Genomic DNA, 23,373 nt, shown 5'->3' on the forward strand with positions numbered 1-23,373 from the left:
GAGACACTCAACCCTGCTCATGAGAAGGCCTCAGACCCCACATGTCTGTGAGATTCAACCCAAGCTTAAAAAGGAAACGCCCAAACACCCACAAAAGGAAACCGCCCTAATCAGCAGCACCAAGTGCGAAAGGGAAGAATAAAGTTGTGACCTGCTAGGGCTTGGCTCCTCTGGAGGAAAGAGATAAAAACCACAATTATCAGACCAAAGAGGACTAGTCTGGAGTACCAATAAGTGAAAAACCCAAAATGACCTGTCACCTCAGCTATGTGGCCCTAAACCCTTTGGTAAAGATGCCAAGAGGTTACTGATGAGAATAAGCAACCAAGACTTCAACTTTCCCTTGTCCCACAGAGCTGTCTCCCATTCAACATGTGCTCTCTGGAACAGCATCAAAGGCCTACCATTACTTAAAATAAAATGAAGAACTGTGGTTCCAAGTCTAAAACTCAGATTCAAACCCTTGGAACTGCTAGGCTTAAACTCCAGTCATACACACCAGAACGCACATGCCCCCTCCGAGTATCCACACAGGGATGCTCCTGCCTCTGCCCATCAGCCCAAGCCAAAAGAAAAAAATACAGGACATTGTATTCCAATTAAAGAGTCACTGCAAAAGCTTCAGTGAAGTGCCAGATCTAATTTTAACACTATAAAGAAAAATCAGGAAATATTTGATTAAATTAATCCTTGAGGTTATGTAATTTGACTATTGCTACAAATTAAGATCACTTCATGCTTCCATTGTACTCCTGGCCCTTCAGCAAGCACTAATAAGATGCCAAATCACAGATCATGGACCTCCAATGCTGAAAGCAAGAAGAAATATTTTGAAAAATGTTTCTGAATAGAGCCAAAACACATGGCAGGTAATGAGGGCCTTTTATACCAAAATGTACCCATTTTGCAATAGCTGACATGAAGTAAATGGGATTTGTACATCCCCTGTACAACAGCTGGTCTTCTCTTGCTAAAAAATTAAAATGCTTCTATTTCAAAGGGAACATCTGCAAAATCCCATCACACATTAAGGAATATAAACACAACACAACAAAAAATACGCCAGTGGCCTGGAAAAGGCTTCTGATCCATCTCATGTAACACATTCCTGCAGAGAAGATGCTTAGCAAGGTAACTGCTTCAGGAGCCCAACAGCCTAATCTGGCTCTAATACTCCCCTTAAATGATGCATACATTACTTCTCTTGCTGCAAAGATTTGTTTGTTTTATTAATGTGTGCCTTGTTAAGTGCTAAGACTTTGCAAAAATGATTATGCACCTTCCAGCTGCAGATGAATTGTCTCCCCGCTTTGCCATTACTAAATGATGAGTTGTCTCCATTCTCCTTCTCAATTGTTATTAAAGCCATATTACAGCATGATTAAGCTCTTGATAATAAGTAAAATTGTATTTAACAGTCAAGTCAGTACTATGGACCCATTCTCTAAGAAATATATCATTTTTGGTCACATAATAGCTTGATGCTATTAATTTTATTCACAATGCAGAGCAGCTTAACTCAGCAGTTTTACTGAGCCTGGTGTACTAAAGTGAGACTCAGTTTCCAGAGATTGATTCATTCTAGACTGAAGTTTAGCACACAAATTATTAGCTCTCATTAAGCTTCTTCGAACTTCTCAGGCCTGGAAATTTTTCTGAAAACCAGTTTTTCCCTCATTTCCCATGTTCAGATTAAATTACTGATGCCACAGGTCTGCATCAAGATACTTAGAGTAGAATATATTTAAATAGATACAATCTGATTGTGTCTACATATATAGAACCTATATATTCACTGATTGAAACAAAAAGGATAAACCAATGGTGGGATAGTGTTGCTATCTTATTACAAAAATTCCATACCTTCTTGGTGATTTCTCATGGACATCTCCTCATAGCACTGACCCCTCCTTCCTCACAGCCCAGCCAACAAACTCCAACTCCCTCCTCACCCAGCTCACCCACTCTTTTATAGCACTCATCCTCATTGGACACAGCTGTGCCCTGTTAAGGGCAGGCCTGCTCCTAATTGTTGGTAGTTAGCACAGCTGCAACTCTTCAGGGGTGATATTACCTGCTGCACTATCTTTCGTTTCTTACATTCTACCCCCCCACAGGATAGTTCCTTTTGAAAACTCATTTGTTTTATGGAGCTCAACAGCTTATTTGACACTTAAGTGCAGCTCTGCAGAGTGAACTGCCAGGGACTACAGTGGCTCTTCCAGCAGTAGCCCTGTTCCTCACCCATGGCAGAGGCTCCCTCCTTCAAGGCACAGCTGCTGCCATCCCTGGCAAAGCTGAGCTTTAGCACTGGTGCTGCACTGAAAGCTGTGCTCCATCCAGAAACTCACTGGTCCTGTACCTCCCACACGGATGCTCAGCACAGGGAAGGTCCAGGCTGTGTGTTTGTTTCTGGCAAAACAGTGCTGGGAATCCACCTGCACAATCTAAACATTCCAGGGGCAAATACACTTCAAAAGAAAACTCTCATCTCCAAACCTGAAAGAATCTCAAGCTTTTATGTGATGCACAAGGTGAATTCTGCCCTGGTCTTACTTTGGGGAAAGAATTGATGGTTGAACCTTAGAGAAAGTGGAATAAAGTAGAGAAAGTGGAGTAAACCCCTCCTGGGTTTTCTTTCCTGTGTGAATCCCATGGTGTTTTCCAGCATTAGAGTTGCTGCTGCTTTGCTTCTAGCTACAACAACTGATCCCAGTTTTATAACCCTTAGCATGGAGCAGAGCAGCTCCTGGATGCCTTTCCTAGCTTCAGTAGCCAACAGAGATTACAGAGTTTAGGCACACATTGTAATTACTTTTTGCTTCTTGCACCTTTAACCTGGTGGAGCTCAGCATGAATCACCAGGAGGTGACAAGGAAGGAAAAAGCAAGAAAACACAGGCTTGAGCACATTCATCTGATCAACCCATGGAGGGCCCAGCCTCACTCTCCACTCTGCCAGGAGAAGGAGAAACACCACATTTCCCACTGCAGATATGGAATGAAGGAGAGGCACTGGTGATCCTCAGAACTGTCATCCCTGGCTTAACTTTTTCTTGGAATTAAAACTGCTCACTGACCCCGAACACACTTTCTTTTCATTCTACAGCTCTCAACATTTTGAGGTATCGATATGTTTGGCTCCTTTGACAGCTTCATGCTGAAAGAAACACACCATTGCTTTAAAAGAACACACAAAATTTCAGACTGAAGAAATGCTTTGATCCCACACCAGCAGGCAAGTGCTGTATTTCACTGAACTGACAGTGAGAGTGCCCTGGCATTTCTGCTTTATGGCCAAACAGGCAGCAGTGCAAAGCCAAGGCTAGCAGGAGGCACAAAGGAGCAGCACGTACCCACAGACAGTGCCTTCAACCCCCAGTTCTGAGGCAGGGGCCACAGCTGGGCAGCACAAGTGCATCCCTGTGATGCTCAACAGCCTGTCAGTGCAACATCACAGCAGCAGATGCTCTGCTGTCACGTCCCTCTCATCCTCAGCAGCCCCAAAGCAGAGATTTGCATCCCATTTTCTGCCTTTGGGCTCCCAACACACACCATCCACCGGCCCCTTCCACCATCAGCAGGCTGCACTAAGGAAACCCAAGGCTGAGCAGCATGCTTACAGTGTTTTCACAAAAAGCTGTTGCATGCTTTTCAAAGATAAAGACCCTCCCATAAAAATCAACCCATTCTCAGAAGGGAGCTTAATTCTTCTGTGCTTTTGACACTTGAGTTGTGCCTCATGAATAAAGCTTGAGCAAGGGGTGCAGCTGCCAGAACAGTTGCAAGTACACACTGAAATCAGTGCTAACCATACAGCTGATACTTTAGAAGTATCTATCAGCTGATTTAATTAAATATGGAACAACTGCAGGAAACTGCTTATGAGTAACGAAAGCTCCAGGTGTAGCTGGTCAGGGGATCTAGCACAGTGAGTGTTTTCAGTTGCAAAATTGCTCAATTCAAAATTGTTTCTTCCTGCCAAGTTGGCAATTGCCATTCAGTTACGTGCAGGTACAGTGGCAAACCTTTTACTACAGTACAATGTTATTTTATCTACCAAATGATAGTGCTTATTGCACATATCTGAGAGCACTTCATAAAAATCTAAATATATGTTAAACACCTGGTTTAAAGGATTATATTTCTTTTCCCACAGATACAAATTACCAAATCCTCACACTACTTATGTCTAACTCAGTAAAGTAAAATAGGGAACCTCCATTTCAGTCCTTTACACAGGACTGAGACAAATTAAAAACAAGATAAATAAAAGCACTGTAGCCTCATATGGCAACTTTCAGACATAGGTTTGAAAAGCACTGTCTTCTGCCAAGTGTCCAAAATCCGGTTTGCATAACTATTTAGTATAAAGGCTCACATAAGGGTAGTTAACAGGGCAAGTGAAAAAAGTACAAAAACCATGATCAAGTACCACATTACAGATGAACATTTAGCAGCATTTCAAAAACATACCCCTCAAAATGCATTAAAACTCACCATTCCACTCACAGACCAAAGACACATTGAAATTAATACTATTTTTGGTTAAAATGCAAGACTGAGAATTCTTTGAAAAATCCTTGGAGGGCCCCTCAGATGCGCTTAACCCAAGACATGTGGATATAATGGAACCACTGTATTCACACCAGCCAGCTTCTCCAACTGTTGCAAAACAATTTGACATACACAAACTACGGGAAGCTCAGACTGAGAAGGATACAAACTTTGCTTGGATATTACATAAATTGCATTCTAATGTGCAAACAACGCAACAGGAAAAAAATCTTCCTTTGCATAGATGATACACAATTCCGTTTCTCAGAGATTCTCCTCGTGAACCGAGTCAGAAATCACGACTGGTAACATAGGCAAGGCTGGTAACTTCACCAACCAATTTAACACAGGTGGCAAGTTTTTAAGGCAGAAGGCTGCACAAAGACAATTTCCCTATCACTTTTCCACCAAGCACACATTGCAGTTGATAGATGAATACTTAAGTGTGAGGTTTTGTATTCTGACAAAGTAACTTAAAGGATGGCGGCCCCTTCCCGGTGAGCAGGCTAAGCAAAACCACAAGTACCATAAAGTCATCTTGAAGAAGCCTTGCCAAATCACCTCTACACAAAGTGTTGTTAAGTGCTGCCACTTGCTTTGAGCATTGTTGCCCTTTATTTTTTTAATATCAAAGTCAGACATTGTGGCACAGCCCAGTGTGATCCATACCAGTCATTTAGATAATGAGGAGAAAATAGGTGCACTTAGCATGTGTTTTAAAGCAGGTTTTCCATTCAGAACCCCAGTGCTCCATCTTTAGGTCTTTGATCAAAACTGTATGCAAAAGGCATGATTCATAACTGCCAGCATCAAAACACTCACATTCAGTGTCTGCCTGTGGCCAGCACGGAAACAATGAGCTCTCGACCCGAACCCAGCACCCGTTCCAGCACATCCAGGGCAAACTGGACACTGTGCCAGGGCATTTGTAGGACAATTGCCTAGAATACATATTCCAACACAGCCTTGAGCCCACAGCAGAGGATCATTTCCTAGAAAGTCTGGGGAGCTGGAAGCGGGGCTGAAGCTCCAGGGGCAGCCTGCCCTCTCCCGGCCCCCTGCCTGCCCAGGTAAAGCGTCTGCCAACCTTGGTAACCCACAGTGGGGAGATCAGGAAGGAAAAGCTGGACAAGACTGAGAGATGAAAGTGTAAATGACTTGATGGATTGATGGACAGGAAAAGAGGCAGAGGGCAAGGTGATGGAGGAAAAATAGTGGAGCTTAAATAGCTACATTTATGAACACAGCAAATACCAAGATAAGATTACATGTAGAAACAAACGCTGAATTCAGTAAACTAGAATTTTAACTTTCACATCTAGAAAACAGAGCAGGATCAGCGCTCAGTGGATGGGTATGCACTACAAGCTGTTCCAAACATTAGTGAGGGAGTACTCGTGTGCTGGGAGCTCAGCTCTTTGCAGCCTTTTCAGGCCAAGCCACTCACTGTAATTTACAATGGTAAATCACCTCTGTGCCCCAAATTCCTGCTTTCTCTCTCAAGGATGTAAACAAAAATAGAGAAACCGACAAAACTAAGCATGCACTTCCAGAGGCATCAAGTACTTAATGTAAGCCTACTGCTGAAAGAATAAAATGAAAACCGAAGGAAGCTCCTCCTGAGCTGGAGAATAATGGTACTGGTGTTACATCTCTGAGGTTTGCAAGAACATTGTTAATTTGCTTTTTCACATGCCTAATAGAAAATTTAAAAATAGAAAATTCAAAAATAGAATATTCAAAAATAGAAAACTCAACTGGCAATAGAGCCAGATTTGCAGCCCCTTCTGGTTTCAGGCCTGAGACATTTGAATGAAAACCAGAGAGTTTGCAAAAGAATGAGATAAAAGACAAGGTCCTCATCCTGTGTGGGCACAGTTTCAGTGTCCCTGAGTTGTCGGCGGTTAATAAAATGATTGCATTACATTTCACTGCCCGTCACCTCCCGGGCCTGTTAGAGCTGTGCAATAAAGAACAGCCCCTGTGCGCTTTTCCGTGTGGAAAAGCAAAGTAGCACTAAAACAAACCCCCAGGACGGTGTGGGGCAGGCGGCTCTCCCGCGAACTTCGGGGATGCTGGGATGCCCGCGGCAGGCAGCGCGGGCAATGGGACGAGAGATGCCTCTCCCGGGGAAGGGAGAGGATCCCACGGATGCATTTTCTGCCTCTGCCCCGCGGCCCCCCGGGCGCTGCCCCGGACCGGGGTAGGACCGGCCCCGCAGCGCGGCACCTGCGGGAGGCGCCCACGCGGGAGCGGGAACGCGAGCCCCGGGGCGGCTGCCCCGAGTTGCCCGCGCCGCAGTCCCGGCAGAAGCGCCGCCAGACGCCGAGAGACACCGCCGCTCCCGCTCCCCGCCTACCAGCGCCTTGCCGTGCGGGGCGGCGGGTCCGCGCCGCTGCGGCTGCCCCCGCTGCTCTCCGCCGCGGTCTCGCTTCTCGCGGCCGCCGCGCTGCTCCTCGCCGGCGTCGAGGGAGGAGAAATTCCAGACGAGGAGGGTCTGCAGGAGCAGCACGGTGAGCGCCGCCACCAGCGCCGAGCGGGAGCGCCGCGCCAGCCGCCGGGCGCACGGAGCCGCCACCATCTTCGCTGCTGCTGCCGCCGCCGCGCTCCCGAGAGCCGCCGCATCCGCCGCGGCACCGAGTTTTCAGCCGGGCAGAGCCAGACGTCAGCAGGAGGAGGGCGGAGGTGGGGAAGGAGGGAGGGGGGAAGGAGGAGGAGGTGTTCGCGGCGCGTGGGGATGGGGGAAGCCGGCGGGGAGCCCTGGCGGCGCGGCAGCCCGCGGCCGGGCCGGCCCGGGGCCAGGGGTGGGGTTGGCGGAGGAAGAGGAAGGAGGAGGAGGGTGGGCTGGAGGCGGAGGAGGAGCGGTGCGGGGGCTCGGCGGGCCCGGCGCTGCGTGAGGGGAAGGGGCCGGGGCGGGGCGGTGGCGGCTCCCGGCGGGCGGGCGGTGACTGCCATCTTCTGAGGGAGCGCGGCCTCACGGCGCCGGGCCGCGGCACCTGGCGGGCGGCAGCCCCCGCCTGCGCACCGCTCACCGGCTGAAAGGGCCCCGATTTCCCCAGGCTAAGGTGATGTTTAGGTTTTTTTTGTTTTTCTTTTCTGAATCAGAAGGGTCCCTGGCATCATCTCACCTCAGCGGATTGAGAGCCAGAGCAAGGTGCAGCACCTCCGCAGCCCGGTGAGGTCCGCACGGACCAGGCTCAAGGCGGCTGTAACTGAATGCCCAGTGTCTCAAAAAGTGAACATAACGGACGGGTTCAGCTGCCTTTTCCTCCCGTACTGATATTGGCTTTCTAATCTGAGAGATCTCATTATCTGATGATGGGACTGAAGTAGGGAGGTTTTTTTAATCTGCCTGCACAGTGTTTCTTTTTCTAAGCCTAATTCCACTTTACAACCCAAATCCAAAAGGAAAAAATATTATCTCCTGGTAAGAACAGTTGCTTTTTAAAATGACAGCCAGGTAGGATTTGCACAGACCAGCGGGATTTTGTTTCCATTGGAAGTGCTTTAGTTTCTGATCTGAAGAAAATGAAGCAACTAATAAGATTCAGGAGCATCCTTTATTAAGAGAATTTTCCTAATGATCCAGTGAGGCTACAAATAAAGTTTTACAGGAGGTATCTTTGGTTGCAACATTTCACAAGCAGATGAAGCACGTGTCAGTTTCAAGGAGTGCCACTCCCTGAGTATCGCTGACTGCAAAGCATCTCTAAAACAGAGAGGTCAAAATACATCATTAGCAACTTCCAGGAAAGTCAGCCCAGAAAGGCTCTTCCTGTGACAGCAGAGCATCCCCTGGCTGACCTTCCATTCATGCACTGGAACCGTGTCCCATTTTTGCCAGCTGGGGTGATGGCAGAGAGCCCATGACAACAAATTTTGACAGTGTCAGGCTTCCACACCAGTTGCACATGCATCAGATTTGCTGGTCCCACAGTACAGTGAAGTGAGCTGTTAGAACAAAGAAATGAGAAAGGCTCAAAGTGTTCCTGAATATTCTGACAGGTTCTGCACAACTTGGGAAGATGATGGATAATTTTTATTCCGAACAATCAAATAATTGGGCATTGTAAACACAGTCAAGCAAATTTGCTGACAAATATAAGGTAAAAGCATCTTCCATTTGGGATTAAGTGCTTTTCTCTTCAAAAGGAAGTTATGGTGAATGATTGCTCCCTGCAGCCTTCTCTTGGGCTTGTAGATGGCAGGAGGTGCTCATGGTGCCAGAAAAGAAACAGACTCTGAACAGGCCAAATGACCAAGCATTCCTAAGAGCCTCAGGACCTGATTCCAATCCTGCATACCTCATTGGGAAATGGGAGACTCATCCCTATGGATACCCTAAAATGGCTAAAAGCCCTAACAGCAACATCCAAGGCAGGCAATACCCCAGCACAGGGCAACACTGCTTTCTATAAAAGGAGCACAGCAGTAGTTGTGATGAACTTGTGATCCATAGTTCTTAAAATTTTTATGACCTATTGGAAAATTTCCTCCAGATTTTATGGGGTAACATATATGCTGGAAAATGTCTCAGGGTGTTCCTAATCTCTGTATACAATTACTGTGACTGATAGGACAGTGAAGAACAGCAGTGCATGCTCAGTCTCACACATGTCCTACTGAAAGCCCTTCTTCTTCTGGAGAGAAGATTTGTATCCAAACCACAATAATTTATAGGCCATAAAGATCTGAGTCTTCAGTGTAAAATCAGCCCTGTGTATGGGTGGGAGCCCCAGCATGAGACGCTTCTGCACTGACAGAAAAAGCAGAGCTGAGAGAGGAACAGACTCCTCCTTCAACATCCTCCTTTCCCCATATTTAGAAACATGTAAAATCTGGAAAGGACATTGCAATAGGTATGGCATTCATTTTTGAAACTGTGGTATAACCAATGGCCACTAACTGTTCAAAACATCCTTCTTCTGAGCTAAAGAAAACAGCCAAATAGAAGGAAGAGAATATAACTAATAACTTTTTTTCTTGTATTGATTCAAACTAAAAAGGGGAAATGGCAAGGTTGAGCATCTTGAGAATATGAAGATGGAAAAAAAAATCACAGAAACTGAAGAAATGAACTGTACCAATCCAAAGAACAAAATAAAATCAGAAATTGCATAAAAGTGTTAAATTAATTTTCTTATTATAACATTTATTAATAACGGCAGATTGATTGAGCTGTGTTGCATCAGAAAATATTTAATCAGGTTACACAGAAGACACTTGAGAGAGTTACCACTGAAAATTCCCCATGTTAGGTAAGAATTAGTATCTAGCACAAAGTTTATAAGAGAAAAACCAGATTTGACTCTTACATAAGTATTATGTTGGTTGCAGGTAACTGTCAAAGAGATGGTGTTTTAAGCACAGGTAACAACTGGGACTGGGCTGATTTGCTCTAAAATCCCAAGACAATTGATTTAAATATTTTTTTGCCACTGCACAGGTATGTAAATTCAGTGTGGGCGTGTTTGAGAAGCGGAGGGTATCAATCTTGCCTACTTAAAATGATGTAATAAAGGAACCATACTCAGTTCCATTTTAGTCTGATCTACTTTGCTAGATTTGCCTATCCTGTTATAAAAAAATTGTTTCCTCCTCCTAACAGTGTAAATACAGTCTAAAATTGCATAAAGTAACCAGACTTTGTACAAAGAAATAAGTGAAGTTGGGAGCAGTGTTAATAAGCAATATCCTTTGCTCTACTTTGCAGAGCTTAGGGTCCATCTGGTGAACAAACACTGCAGGCTTATCTGAACTCCAACTCACAGCCTGACTCATCGGCGGCTCCGAAGCACATTCTGTAATCACTGGAAGACTAAGTTATTTCAGAGTGAAGATTAGCATTTTTCTTAAAAACAGTCAAGTCCTTATCACACCAAAATTTAGATTTTGGATATGTGTTATGAGATGAAGGCTAAAAAGGTGAATTAACTGATTTGTCCAAGAATGGGTATCTCTAAAATACTCAGTCTTAAAATCTGTGAAGAATACAGAACAAATAGCGAATTTGTGTATATTCCTATGATATAAAAAAATCACAGCACCTAAGGAATGTGCCTTAGGAATAGAAAAGGTTGGAAATAGGCCATGAGAGTGTTTAATGAGTAATCTGCAGCAGCAATGTCATCTGAAGACTGGGTTTCTTTCCTGAAGTGACAAAGTCTTACTTTTTTTTTTTCCTTCCATCACTACCAGAACAACACAAGACTCCTAATCCCTTCAGTGCATATGGAGGACATAGACCTTTTCCCTGGGAGTCTGTCGGTGTTACTGGTCAAAGCATCAAATCTGAAAGAACAAAACAGGGTAAGGAATTACTCCTTGAGAATTTCACCATCTCAGACTACAGGTCACTGCCTGCTCTGCAACAAGTTCCCAAAATATTGCTTTTTGTTTTTAAACACTGGTATATTGCTAGACTTAAAAGGTAGAGGAAGTGTATTTTGATTTTTTAGGAACCACAGAACCACCATTAACTTCATGTTCTGCAATTCAGTCACTCTATGGTTTACATGTGTGTTCTTCACCACTCAGGTATCCTGTACCATGGATGTGCATCCTTTCCTATTTTCTTTTCATAAACAAAACCAAGATTCTTTGCCAGGTACTCATTTTATATCAGGCTACCCTCCAAGTGGGTTATAAAATTCAGGTTCTCTCTTATGTGTGCATGGGCAGAACTAAAGTCAAATGAGATGTGATCACTGCATGCAAGAAATGCCTTCTATTCTGAAACCTTGAGATTCCAGCAAACATTTCTTAATCCACTCTGGTTTCATTTTGCCACATCACAAATGCAAACTCTGGTGTCAATGAATATGCAAAAGCCAAATTTTTGACACCAACATTTCATTCTGGTAACACTGTCTATAAATTATCAACTGAACATACTGTGTCAGGATTCAAAGACAATAAAAGCAGGTTCTATGTTCACTTTGTATGAAATACCTGATATGGATGTGGGATGTATATTACACCTTCCTTCTGAGAGAGAAATTTAGTTCAGGACCTTGGAATATGCTCCGCTTCACGAAGTGAAGGAAAATGGAAGAATTATTCCCTTCACCATCACATTAAAGCATCCCTTTTTCTTTACAATCTCTTGCATATAAAAGCTTTTACTATCAATGAGGGGAAATGGCTGTAGATGTACTTTATATACAGCCCTCCACGTTGTGACAGCTTTTTCTTTCAGCCAGTGGTCGAGGATAATCACGGAAGGATTACCCATCTGTTCTTGCCATGTGGCATTCTGTCTCAGTGAGGAGATACTGCAGTTCACAGCTTCCTGCAGTTCTTTTTTTTTTTTCTGATGTTCTCTCATTAACTAAAAATTGTTTTATTATCCATCTGAGTTGCTAAGTTGGAAAGTCTGGAAGACTCATGAAGGTGACCTACTTTGGATTATCTAAATTAGAACTAACCACTGCCTGTTGCAAATATCATTTTGTTTAGATGCAGAAGGTTTCTTTGGCTTGGGCTTCCATCCTAGGTTTTGCTTTTTTTTCTGTCCACTTGATGGAAAAAGACAAGTGGTACACAAAGGAAGGTAACCAGAGAAGAAGAGATGGAATAAAGAGACTTGTTCACTAAGAGTGACTTTGTAGGTTGTGTTTACATGAATAGCCAGTTTTTCAGAACACCCAACAGTTTTTAGACTACATTTACTATGATGACATACCTGTGCAAAATATATGTAGTGATTTATCCCAGTAACCACCTGGAACATGTTCTGTGTGTCTAAACTTCTACCAAGATATCACTATTACTTGCTGATGGAAGAATAACTAGAAAGGAAACAAGGTTTTAAAGAAGATTTCCATAATCTTTCATTTTTCCTAACACTGGAAAATATAGTATTTTAAAGACCAAGTTTTATTCTTAACCTCCTGATATGATACAAATTCATCTGTATGAAATCTTGCTCTGAAAACATATCTGATTAAATAGTGTGACTGTTCTTCATAAACAGAGCCATTTTGTGGTAATTGATTTAATACAAGCTTTTCTGTCAGGAAACATTGTTTATGATGGTATGTCAAACCCAGCATTGGCAGCCTCAACAAATCACTTGCTACCACCAATGCACTCGTGTCCCTTGTACACACTGGGCAATCCCACAGAGCAAAATGTGTCAGGTGGGGCTGGGACTCTTTACCAGTGTGTGACAGGGACATTTGCCTGAGCTTCTGCATAAAGTCTCCAAACCCTTGGACAAAGCTTCCCAGGGCAGGGAGTGGGAGAAGTGCATTAGTGCCATTTTCCCTGGGAGAGGGGAACTGAAGAGGTAGCCCAGTTTTCTGCTGCAGTTTCTAACAGCTGAGCTGGCAAAAGAGTGTTTCAGCTTCCCTCTGACACTGGTCTGCCAAAACCATGGGCTATATGGGATATTAGAGAGCAGAGACAATTATACAAATTTAAGCAAACAAACGTGATAACTATCATTAATCTTTCTGTATTTAGAAAGTCATTAGCAAAAGCAGGTGCAAAAACCTGTTTGACTGTAATTTGGATGCTATGAGAAAAAGAAGTTTTCAGACAAGGTATTTGATGTGCCTTAAAAGAAATACAGTTGTTTGCTTTTTTTAAGTAAGGCATTAGTCCATGTATGTCAAAGATGACTGTGTCATATTTTTTATCTTCTGAGCTGGAAGGGACCCACAAGGATCATCAAGTCCACTCTTAAGTGAATGGCCCATACAGAGATCCAGCCCACAACCTTGGCACTATTAGCACAATGCTCCAGCCAACTGAGCTAATCCAGTGTTGGTCTGTATGGTTTGGGCTTCATAATGATTTCTGCTTTGATGAGCTTGAGGGCTGGGAGGAAAAAGAGCTGGTAAACCTATCTGTCCACATCAGCAACCTCACACAAAACACACCAGCTCCCTGCAATTAGCAGAGCCATGCTGCTGACCGTGCCTGAGCAGAGGCTGCTGTGCAGTGCTGGCTTGCACACACCTGTAATCAGTGGTTTGTGTGCTGGTGTGTCAGCCTGCAGCTGCACAAAGCAGCTGTGCATGGACATGGCCCACTCACAGCACAGTACAGCACATACTGCTGGAACCACTTTTAAGGAGGGCATGGTTTGGTGCCCACCATTGCAGCTCCATCAGTTTTTTAAATTGATACTCATCCCACAATAGAAGCACTGTGGATGTGCTGACTCTTCAGTGAGGGCTGCTGGAGGCAGAGACTTGTTTGCCCTGTGGTCTCATTGAGGGAGATACTAAATTCTGCTCTTTCTACTGCATTCAGGTCTGCCTTTTAAGATGGAGATACTTACATGACTGCAGTTCTGCCTTTTGAATAGTACAGTTCTTGCCATGACAACTTAGTGCTGAAATTACTGCTCCTTCCACCTATTTAATTATTAAGTTGTGGGTATGACACACATCTGACAACTCACCTGGAGAATATTCTGCTCCAAAAGGCCAGGAAGTGTTTGCCACTGTTGTGCTGGTGAGGTGATGTGCAGGAGACACCTGCTTGTGTAGTTCACATGCTGCATAGCAGAATTGTTCAAATACCTAAATGCCTCTATGCACAAAACCCAGGATATACAGGTATAGGCCTTTTGAATAGACAAGTAGATGCCATGGATTAAAGTGTAGCTCACAGAATACAGATTAGGGATTGGAATTTAAATTGCAATACTTTGTCCCAGGACTGATCCTAAAAGGTGTTACATTTCTTGTACAGTCAGAGAAAATAAAGAAAAGAAATATTATTCAGTGAAGGGCAAAATAAGCAGACCCTAAGTGATTACACTGTGCTCTTAATTCAAGTATTCTCCAAATTATAGTTTAAGATAAATTCTTCAGGAAGTCCATATAACAAGTTATTTGTATATAGTGTGCAACTCACCCTCAAGATAAAACAAAATGTTATGATGAATTTTAATCCAACTTCTGAATTGTAGTAAAAAAAGACAACACATGAATAATCCACAACACAATCTGCATTTTCAATAAGGTGACTCATGTGACATGTGGCTCTTTTGCCCTGGGATGGCTTCTAGTATTGCAATTTGATGTAATAGTGGCACACACCTTTCTTGATTAGTGAAAGTTTTGCACTAGATCTTTATTTTGCTGAAAAGTATTACAATAAAACATTTTATATATCTCATGATGTAAATAAGCACCTGAAATTCCTATAAATTCAAGCTATTAGGTCTCTACCCAAGAAAGCCCTTAATGACATTTATGGTACCATTGAATTTTGGGACATATGCAAGGACTTCAATCAAAACATGCACTTGGGAGCTTTGCTGAGTTAAGGCCTTACAAAATGATGCTATACAGATCAGCTACTATTCATAAAATATAATTTAGTGAATAAGGTAATTTGCTTGTTAGCCAAAAAAGAGGCTCTAGATTCCTTCTCAAAAAGTTATATAGAGGCAGATGTCACATTGCTCTTACCTTCTTAACTTTGATCCTCCAGATTTACACAACTGTTGATGAGACTATAGCTGATCCTACTGAAACTTCTCAGATGGCCACATTCTCGCCTGGAAACTGAACCAGCAAATTTGGTAGCTCATTTTGCTAGATGAGCTCCACTGGAACAGATTCTTACCTCAGACTTAGATTTACCTGAGGACATATGAAAAAAGCAAAGAGGATCTGTATAATTTAGCTTTAAGCCCCATATAGTGAAGAAAAAGGCATATTATGCATTTCATGCATTATTCTCTAGTTTGTGCTGTATATAATTGGCAGAGCTTTTTAGTGAAAAAACTATCTGGCCAAATTCTCAGAGCCTCATGCTCTGCAAAAATCTGTCTTAAGTTAATCTATTTTAGGAGTAATATTCAAGTTGCCTGCACTCATATGAAAAATGTATTTAAAAAGGTCTAGAAGATACAATCTGCTATTTCTTGCCTGACTTTGTTCCCTGCTGTTGTTGGTCTCTCACGGGATTTCTTGCAGAGTGGTTAAGTGATCTATGCTGAGGTTTCAAAAGCAAAGATAATAGGAGTTTTATTCATGGGTTAAACACTTAGCTGCTTTAATACAAGATGTGTAGGAGCAGCCCCTAATGACATTCAAATCTTGTTATTGCTGTGCTTCAGTATAGTATATACTTGGTTTTGTGGCTGCAAGAAGCAATTGCCAGAGATGACTGTAAATCCTGAACAGCAAATAAATCCCAGCACATGATAAAAATGCCTGATTTTGCTCTTACAGCAGGGCATCTTTGGGCTTCACAGTGCTGGCTCCTGACTTACAGCAATGCAAGCGACCCAGAGCAGTCAGTGGCTGGTACCAGACCTACCCTGGGCTCTGGCTGCAGGGGCACCAGCTCTTAGCTTCACATTGGCTGAACATTTCTAACCCTTCTTTTGCAAAACACTGCTGCCTGTTCTTAGGGTCTTGGCCATTCCCCTAAAAGCAGTATTGTGACAAGCTCTGAGCATTCAGTATCTTTGAATCACATGAACAACTTGCTTTTCTTATGTCCTCCAAGGCTTGCTAGTACTTGTCACCATTCCCTGGTGGAGATAATTCTACTGAAAACATTTACAGGAGCACTCCTAAAGTTCCTCAAGCAAATTTGTCTTACATAGCTCGGACCATCCATTTATAAATTTTAAACTTACCCAGCTGGCTCTGTCAGAAGCCTATTAGGCAGCACTCTCACAAACTGCTCTCCTTTAGAACAGTGAAGACTGTTTGAGAATGGTGATCTTGTCCTCTGACACAGCTGGACTGGAAAGAAAGTGGAAATGAGTGAAAACAGCAACCCCTCCCCGGGTTTCTAAGTAATTGTGCAAAAGGGCTAAAAAACCACTTAGTCTTACTATGGAGAAATGAAAATGAGCCCTCTGAATATGGAGAAACACTTCTGGCTCTGCTGTTCTTTGTCTCACATTGCCATTTGCTTCCTCTTCTAGACTAACCAGCAAAATATTACTGTTGACCAAGTACAAGTGTCACAGGAACAATTAAAAATCTTGTGGAGGAGAAAGTCCTGTATCTTTTACCAGCCCTTGCTAAAAAGTCAATGAACAAACCATCCAAGTCCTTCACCCAGCATGGGGTAACATTGAAAATGGTAAATTCTGTGACACAGCCTATCTGTGCTGTGTCATAAGAGGAAAAAAAGAGAAATGAAAATATGCATTATATATCTCGGGACAATATTAGTAGATATGCTCATGGCCTTGAAATACACATAAGACTGTTGCAAAGAGAAAAGCAATTAATTGTTCAGAGTTCAATTACAACAAGAAAATGTTTAGAAAGACATTAACAAAACTTTCTAGGCACTGTTAGGATCATTTAGGGAAGTTGTGAGGACTCCAAAAACAGTTTAGATGAATAAGCTGTTGGAATGGCTTCAGTGCTTCTGATTTTCCCAGAGGTCAAAGTGAGTTTTTAGGATCACTTCCATCCCAAAATGCTGCAATACTACAGAATGTGCTAGCAGGTGAAGTAAAGGGGTGGGAGCCTGCCAGTTCCACATGGAAACACAGATTAATTTGCTGTTTCCTATCTGCAAATCAGTATGCTAGAAAAATAAACACAGTATTAATATACAGTATTATTTCATTGAAAGAATCTAGAGGAACAACTGCAATAAGAAGATCCAACCATGGCTTAAGAAATGTTTGCAAAGAGCAGAAACAGGAGGCCTGAATTCAGTGTTTGTGGAAGGCTGGCAGCTCCCACCAGGCTGCATTTCCCACCCCAGCAGGCAGTGGCAGCGGGGTTGGGCAGTGCCTGTGAGCTCCAGCAGAGCCCTGTGTGGGCAGCTCCTCTGAGCCCCTCATTCACAGGTAATTCAGCTTTTAATTGGCTGAGCTCAGCCCCCTGGCTGCCAGCAGATATTCAGATCCCTGTCTCTTGCATGTTGCATGCATTGCAACTGCATGGCCGAGATTGCATCTCTCCTTCAGAATTCATGGTGAGCACAGCCATTACAGCAAATAACTAAATACGGCTTTGGGCCGCCAAATTTCACTTTCATTGCTGTCAGAACATCACTTACCATGGCTGGGCTATAATTTTCAGGCTTGTAAAACCTCAATTGTCATGTTTGGATTTTCTTTAACACTTATTATAAATGCACGAATTTGATTTGTGTAGAATGGAATGACTCTCAATGGCTCAGGGATTTGGCAAAACCTTCATACATTTCATCAAAATTCTGTTTGGCCTAGAGAGGCACTACAATTCCAGATAAAAAATGTGCTTTTTTAATACAGAAGTAATTTGTAATAGAATGTTCCAAAATAATTCTGTATTAAAGATGTACTGAAACAAAAGCAACATGATCTTTTCCTCTCCACCATGGGAATTAATTCAGATTGAGAAAACGGAATTGGGAGAGTCTGATTTGACACATTTTGCAAAATACACGGTGGGTGAGTGCAGGGGAAGGAAGCAATTCCATCACCTTGAGCAGGAGGCCAAGAAGTGAGCACATACAGTTCCTTGCAGTAATCCTTGGAGCTATCTAGGAGCTTAGGTAGTGTTAGGGAGCAGCAACATTTGTGTAAATCATAATTAGTAACAAAGCAAATTGCAGTAAAAGCTCTTTGGTAAACAGAAATTTGCTTCCTTTTAGTAGGACAATTTGGATTACTGATGGGCATCTGAACATTTGGAAAAATCTAGGAAGAATCTTTAAATGCCATATTTCCAAAACAAAAGATAAAGTTTTACCCTTTTTGGGTCATATAACTTGGATCTATATTTACACTTGGTTGAAGCCTTCAACTAAGCAAATACATATGTATGAAGTCTTATTTTTACACTTAATTTTGGTGTTTTGGTAAATGCAAATGATGGAAGAAGTTGACATGAATAAATTGGCACCAGCTTAGAAGTCACCTCATTGCAAAGCGAGAGACATTTGGGACTGTTCCTCACCTTGCTACAGGGGAGGCTTCTGGTGTCAAGTCAGTCAGTCACATGTTATCTATCAGAAATGTTTTCAGCTCTAGGCTGAGGAACTACAAGCTCTTGAAGGAGCCAAGAAACAAATGCAATACTTGAGCATGTTTACTGTAAAATGAAGGGCTATTTTATCTCAATCAAATAAACCAACAAGTGAACTGCAAATCTGATACCGAAATAAATCCAATTTACTCTTGTGTAATTGCTTATTTGATTCTCAACTATGACATGAAGTTAGAAAACAAATTGATATTCTGTCACTTCTGTTTCAGTAAACTTAACTCAAACAAGTTGCCCTTTAGGTGCATCTTGGATGGAACGGTACTTTATCTTCATCCCAAGGAAATCAGTGTATTAAATTTGTTTGAAAAATTATTATCCAAACCATGACTCCTTTTCAGACAGTGTTTGAACTGCATACTAAAAAGGCCAAATTTCCCCCTAGAGCCAGCACAAGCACAGAGAAGATAAGTACTGTATATCCTCCCTCTGCAAGAAAATGTACCAGCAAAAACACAACAGAACCACAAACTCAGTAGGCACAGAAACTGCAGAAATCTTGAGGGCATGGGGATCTTCCTCTTTCCTCATGGTCAAAATACAATCCTGCTGTGACTCAGCATTTAAAGAATAAGCTAAATAGACCCCATACTGTCTCAGCCATGATCAGAATACTAAACCCAGCACCACATCCACAGTGGGTGAAGTAAATAAAGTGAAAGGTGTCAAAACCAAAGGAGTGATGAAAGGGCAGGCAATAGGAGGAACACCCTTTTGGCTGACAAGTTCTAGGGGCTGAAAATGTTTGTTAAAACAAAAGAGAATCAAGATTAACCCCCCAAAAACAAGGCTAGGTTGTTTAGCACAGCAGAGGTCAGGAAAACGGGCTGGCTGACTCTGCAGCTGGGCACTGCACGGAAAGGCCGGGATCGAAACCACCGATAGAACACCTCACCTGCAGGGAATAATCCTCATCATCTCTGGTTTAAAGGTCAAATCAAGGCAGGTTTAGGGAAAAAAAATCCCTTTAAAAGGTCCAAGGCATAACTAATGTCTGTGCAAGCTGAGAGAAGATTACAAAAATGGTCCCTGTGATTTTTTTATATTTTTTCAATTTATAAATGTAGAGAAAAGGTTGTTCTGGACAAATTATCATTTTTAGTGGTTCCAATTTAATTATAAAGAATTTCAGATTAGTTCATATGCTTAAAGCTACACTATTAAATTTGTGTTACAGAAACAAATATTAATTAAATAATTAGGTAGGATATGACACAAAGTACCAGTAGGGGTGGGTTAGCAGTTTGTAGGAACTGGGAACTTTAATTGAGAATTTCCAGATCAATCCTATTCCACCCATTCAAAAATTCTATTGATGTATATTTATACTCTGTATACAATAACCATAACTACTGCTAAAATATTTATATTTGATGTAATATGTACTAGTTCCTATTGGCCTTTAGATAATAAATAACATTTGCTTTTTAGGCTTGTCAAGACATGTCTCTAGGAGACTCTGTGGATAACATTCAGACAACCCTTCCTTATATCTTCCTTGAATAAGAAGGTTGCCATAGGATTCATGCCATACTCTTTGCTGACTAATTTCATTCAGATTTTACAGTGATTCTATGTTCTCTGTTTTATTTTGTGTATTCTTCTGGCACATACTTGACTCTAAATAAATTACAGGTAGAGAAATTTTGTTTTGCAAGGTCCTTCTCAAAATCAGAAGTTTTAGAGCTTGTAAAAATAAGGTCTCTAAGACTGGGTAAACTCAGATTTTTCAACAAATCCTTGGTTCCAAACCATCATCACTTTCTCTGATTGAGAATTTTCTACAGACAAACTACATCTTCTTTTCAATTTACTCTTCACAGTTACCTAAAAAATTGATGTTTCACTATCAGAATTTGTGCTTTATAATTGATTACCCACATAGTGGTTGTCCTGTGGAAAACATCCCATGGGAGAGCCATGAGGCTCACAAAGAAGTTTCAAGACCTATGTATGAGCACCTTCAAAGCAGAAGCAAAAATCCATTTACATTTGCACATGTAGCCATTTTAATTAGAACCACAGATTTATCTGTATAAGTAGACACAGGGCAGAATTACTTTCAAAGAAAAATCAGTGACTTGAAGAACCTTTTTTCCCCCATTTCATCCCATTGTAAGTAACACTAAGCGTTGATTATTTTAATAATAACAAATAATGCAGAAAGAACAAAGGGCAAAGAAGATTTAAGGATCTGCAATGTGCAATGAAGTGTGGATCTGTGAGTGGAAGCAGGGCCTGCAGGGGCTGTTCATGCTGGGAGAAGCTGCTGGTGCTGTGTCACAGTCACAGGGCCTGTGCTGCTCCCCAGGACGTGCCCAGCAGAGGTTCCTGGGTGCAAGCAGCCCTTGTCTCCAGCCAGGCAATCCCCTTGCTGTCACCAGGGTTTTACACGCAATCAGGACCTTCCTTGGGGGCTGAAGGTCACAGCTGGGACAGAGAGGAAAGAGGTGGCACAGAGAAAGATGCTGGAGGGACAAACCGAGGGGGATTTGGGTTAGAAGATTCAGAGGCTGGGGTGAATTTGGTGAAAAAAACACATTTTTGGGTTTTTAACCAGAATGATTCTGTTTAGAACTCAACCAAAAAATTTAATGCTAGCATAACACCAGAACAGAACAACCTCTTCAGTCCCAGCATGTAGTTATGTTTTCCTGCTTTGTTGAAATTGCGGCATAAATACCTGTGCTGATTTACATGTAATGCAGTGTATTAAATTTTTAATGTTTCTTTTGGGCTCAGTACAGCTCTTTCATCCCCACTACCATTATGTTAATGATGTAGTGAAATAACATTGATTTTAAAACTCTCATTTTCTGCCTTATTTAAAAAAAAAACCAAACAGATGTAAAGCCTAAAATATGATTTTTGCCCCCAAAGCAGAATATCATTGGCCTAGATTAGGAACAAAGTTGAAGTCACAAACCTGAGTATCCGGAACTCCCTTGAAATGGGAATGGAGAGGGAATACACAACCTACAAACAACAAAATATATGAAGGAAGAAATGCAATAAAAATTGGGTAAAATTATCCCTTGAGTAATGCTGGATGAAATCCAAACTAAAATCACTGAACAGTGAAGCTATTCCAATTTATGCCACAGTAACATCAAAATACTTCCTTCTCCTCTGTAAACATCCTTTAATTCTTTCTGGAAAATGGAAGAGTACCACATGTGACAAGTGTTCCTAAGCAGCATGCTGAGCACCAAATGTGAACTATAATTCATAATTCATGCTCAATTAATCATAATGTATAAGGAATGGCTCTGTTAATGCTTCTGCTAACTACCTAACCTATTTTGAGAGATGCAGGCAGAATTTCAGCTCTTGTGACTTGCTGTTGTGAGTGATAGACTATGGATACCCCAGCAGCTGTCAAAGTCACCAGCCTTCCCTCAATGAAGAGAAAAGCAATTCTCAGTATTGCAGGAAACTAAGAAAAGCTCTGAAAAGCAGAAATGAAAGTATGTGAGGGTGGAGAACACTATCTTTTCTCATGTAAATCCCACTGAAAAGCAGCCTGTGTAATCCAAGCCTTGCATCAAACTAAGATTTGGAACAACCTCAATTTAGCAAATGAGCAATTTCCAAGTGATACAACCGAAAGAGGAGAGGTCCAGTGTCTCCAGATATTGTTCTGGAGTTATTTTTACATGGCAGCCAGGGAGCAAATCCTGATTTAGGGGAAGAAGCTTTACCTTCACATGCTACTATTTTTGTTAATCAGAAGGAAGAGTTAAAAATGGACTGGCCCTTTGCTCTGCTCCATTCACATTCTGACAGAGGGAACTGATTGGAGTCATTAAAGCCACACTCACAGCTGATGGACCTGGAATCAGCCTCTCTGCCCCAAAATCTGCTTGTGGATATTAGAAAGCTGGACTTCATGGTCCACCATTTCTGAGCTGCGTAAGCTGGCAAGAAGAGTGGTAACTTGATGAATCCTTGAAATCCTCTAATTTGTGTCGTGTCGCCCACAGGTACACGGTGATATTCTAGAATTCAGCTTATTCAGGTAAGTGCTTCTGTTAGAAAACACATATAAAACTATAATGACGAAAGAGGAGAATTCATAAGGAATTCTGATGTGTTCTACCAATGAAATATGTCTGTTTCACCCTGCCACATAAAGCTCAGGGACAATATGGAACTTTGTCAAGCTTCTTGCAATATCATTCCAAGAGTCTCCTGCAGCCCTCAGTATTGTGGGACTTTCCAGCCAGGAGAAGTTCAGATAATTGTATTCCAACCTGTCAGCACTAGACTTTGAGACTTTCCTCTCCATTTTTAACAGCTATTTTCCATCCCAAACCAGTAAAACCTGCCATGGAAAGCTGAGCTCAGCATTAGAGCACCGCTCTTGGAAAATTTCTCGGAAAACCTCGGAACACGTAGCATTCTTCTCTCTTGAATGTCAATTCCCGGCTGTTACGAGCATCAGGAGAGCACGGCCGGACAGAACCGAGCCCACGGAGCGCCGGGCGGGGCCGGGCTCATGGAGGGGCAGCGCTGCCGCCCGCGCTTAACCGAGACGGGCAGGGCTGGGCAAGGGCGGCACCCATGGGTGCGCCGGGCCGGAGGGGCGGCCGGTGCTCGCCTAAACTCACCTGAGCTCATCTAAATTTACCTGAGCTCACCCTGAGCCCTCCTGTGCTCGCCTGAACTCACCTGAGCTCACCCTGAGCCCTCCTGTGCTCGCCTGAACTCACTCGAGCCCTCCTGTGCTCGCCTAAACTCATCTGAGCTCATCTGTGCCCGCCTGAGCTCATCTAAACTCATCTGAGGTCCCCTGAGCCCTCCTGTGCTCGCCTGAACTCACCTGAGCGGGAGCGGCCGCGCCT

At 42.6% G+C, this 23,373-nt stretch overlaps 1 protein-coding gene and 1 long non-coding RNA gene across 2 annotated transcripts in view; both read right to left on the minus strand.

Moving 5' to 3' along the window:
- XYLT1 (xylosyltransferase 1) overlaps positions 1-7,137 on the minus strand; it is a 176,107-nt gene extending 168,970 nt beyond the window's left edge. Inside the window, exon 1 of the mRNA XM_059484242.1 lies at positions 6,916-7,137. Within this exon, the coding sequence (XP_059340225.1) occupies positions 6,916-7,137 (222 nt within the window). The remainder of the gene's footprint in view (positions 1-6,915) is intronic.
- A 965-nt stretch (positions 7,138-8,102) lies between these two features.
- Positions 8,103-15,140, minus strand: LOC132081220 (uncharacterized). The gene is made up of 3 exons (XR_009419651.1): positions 14,987-15,140; positions 8,361-8,507; positions 8,103-8,265 (listed from the first exon to the last, which is right to left on the minus strand). It is a non-coding gene; the product is annotated as an uncharacterized LOC132081220 (long non-coding RNA).
- Between the last annotated feature and the right edge of the window lie 8,233 nt (positions 15,141-23,373).

This window comes from Ammospiza nelsoni, chromosome 17 (assembly GCF_027579445.1).
Source record: "Ammospiza nelsoni isolate bAmmNel1 chromosome 17, bAmmNel1.pri, whole genome shotgun sequence".
Lineage (NCBI taxonomy): Eukaryota > Metazoa > Chordata > Aves > Passeriformes > Passerellidae > Ammospiza > Ammospiza nelsoni.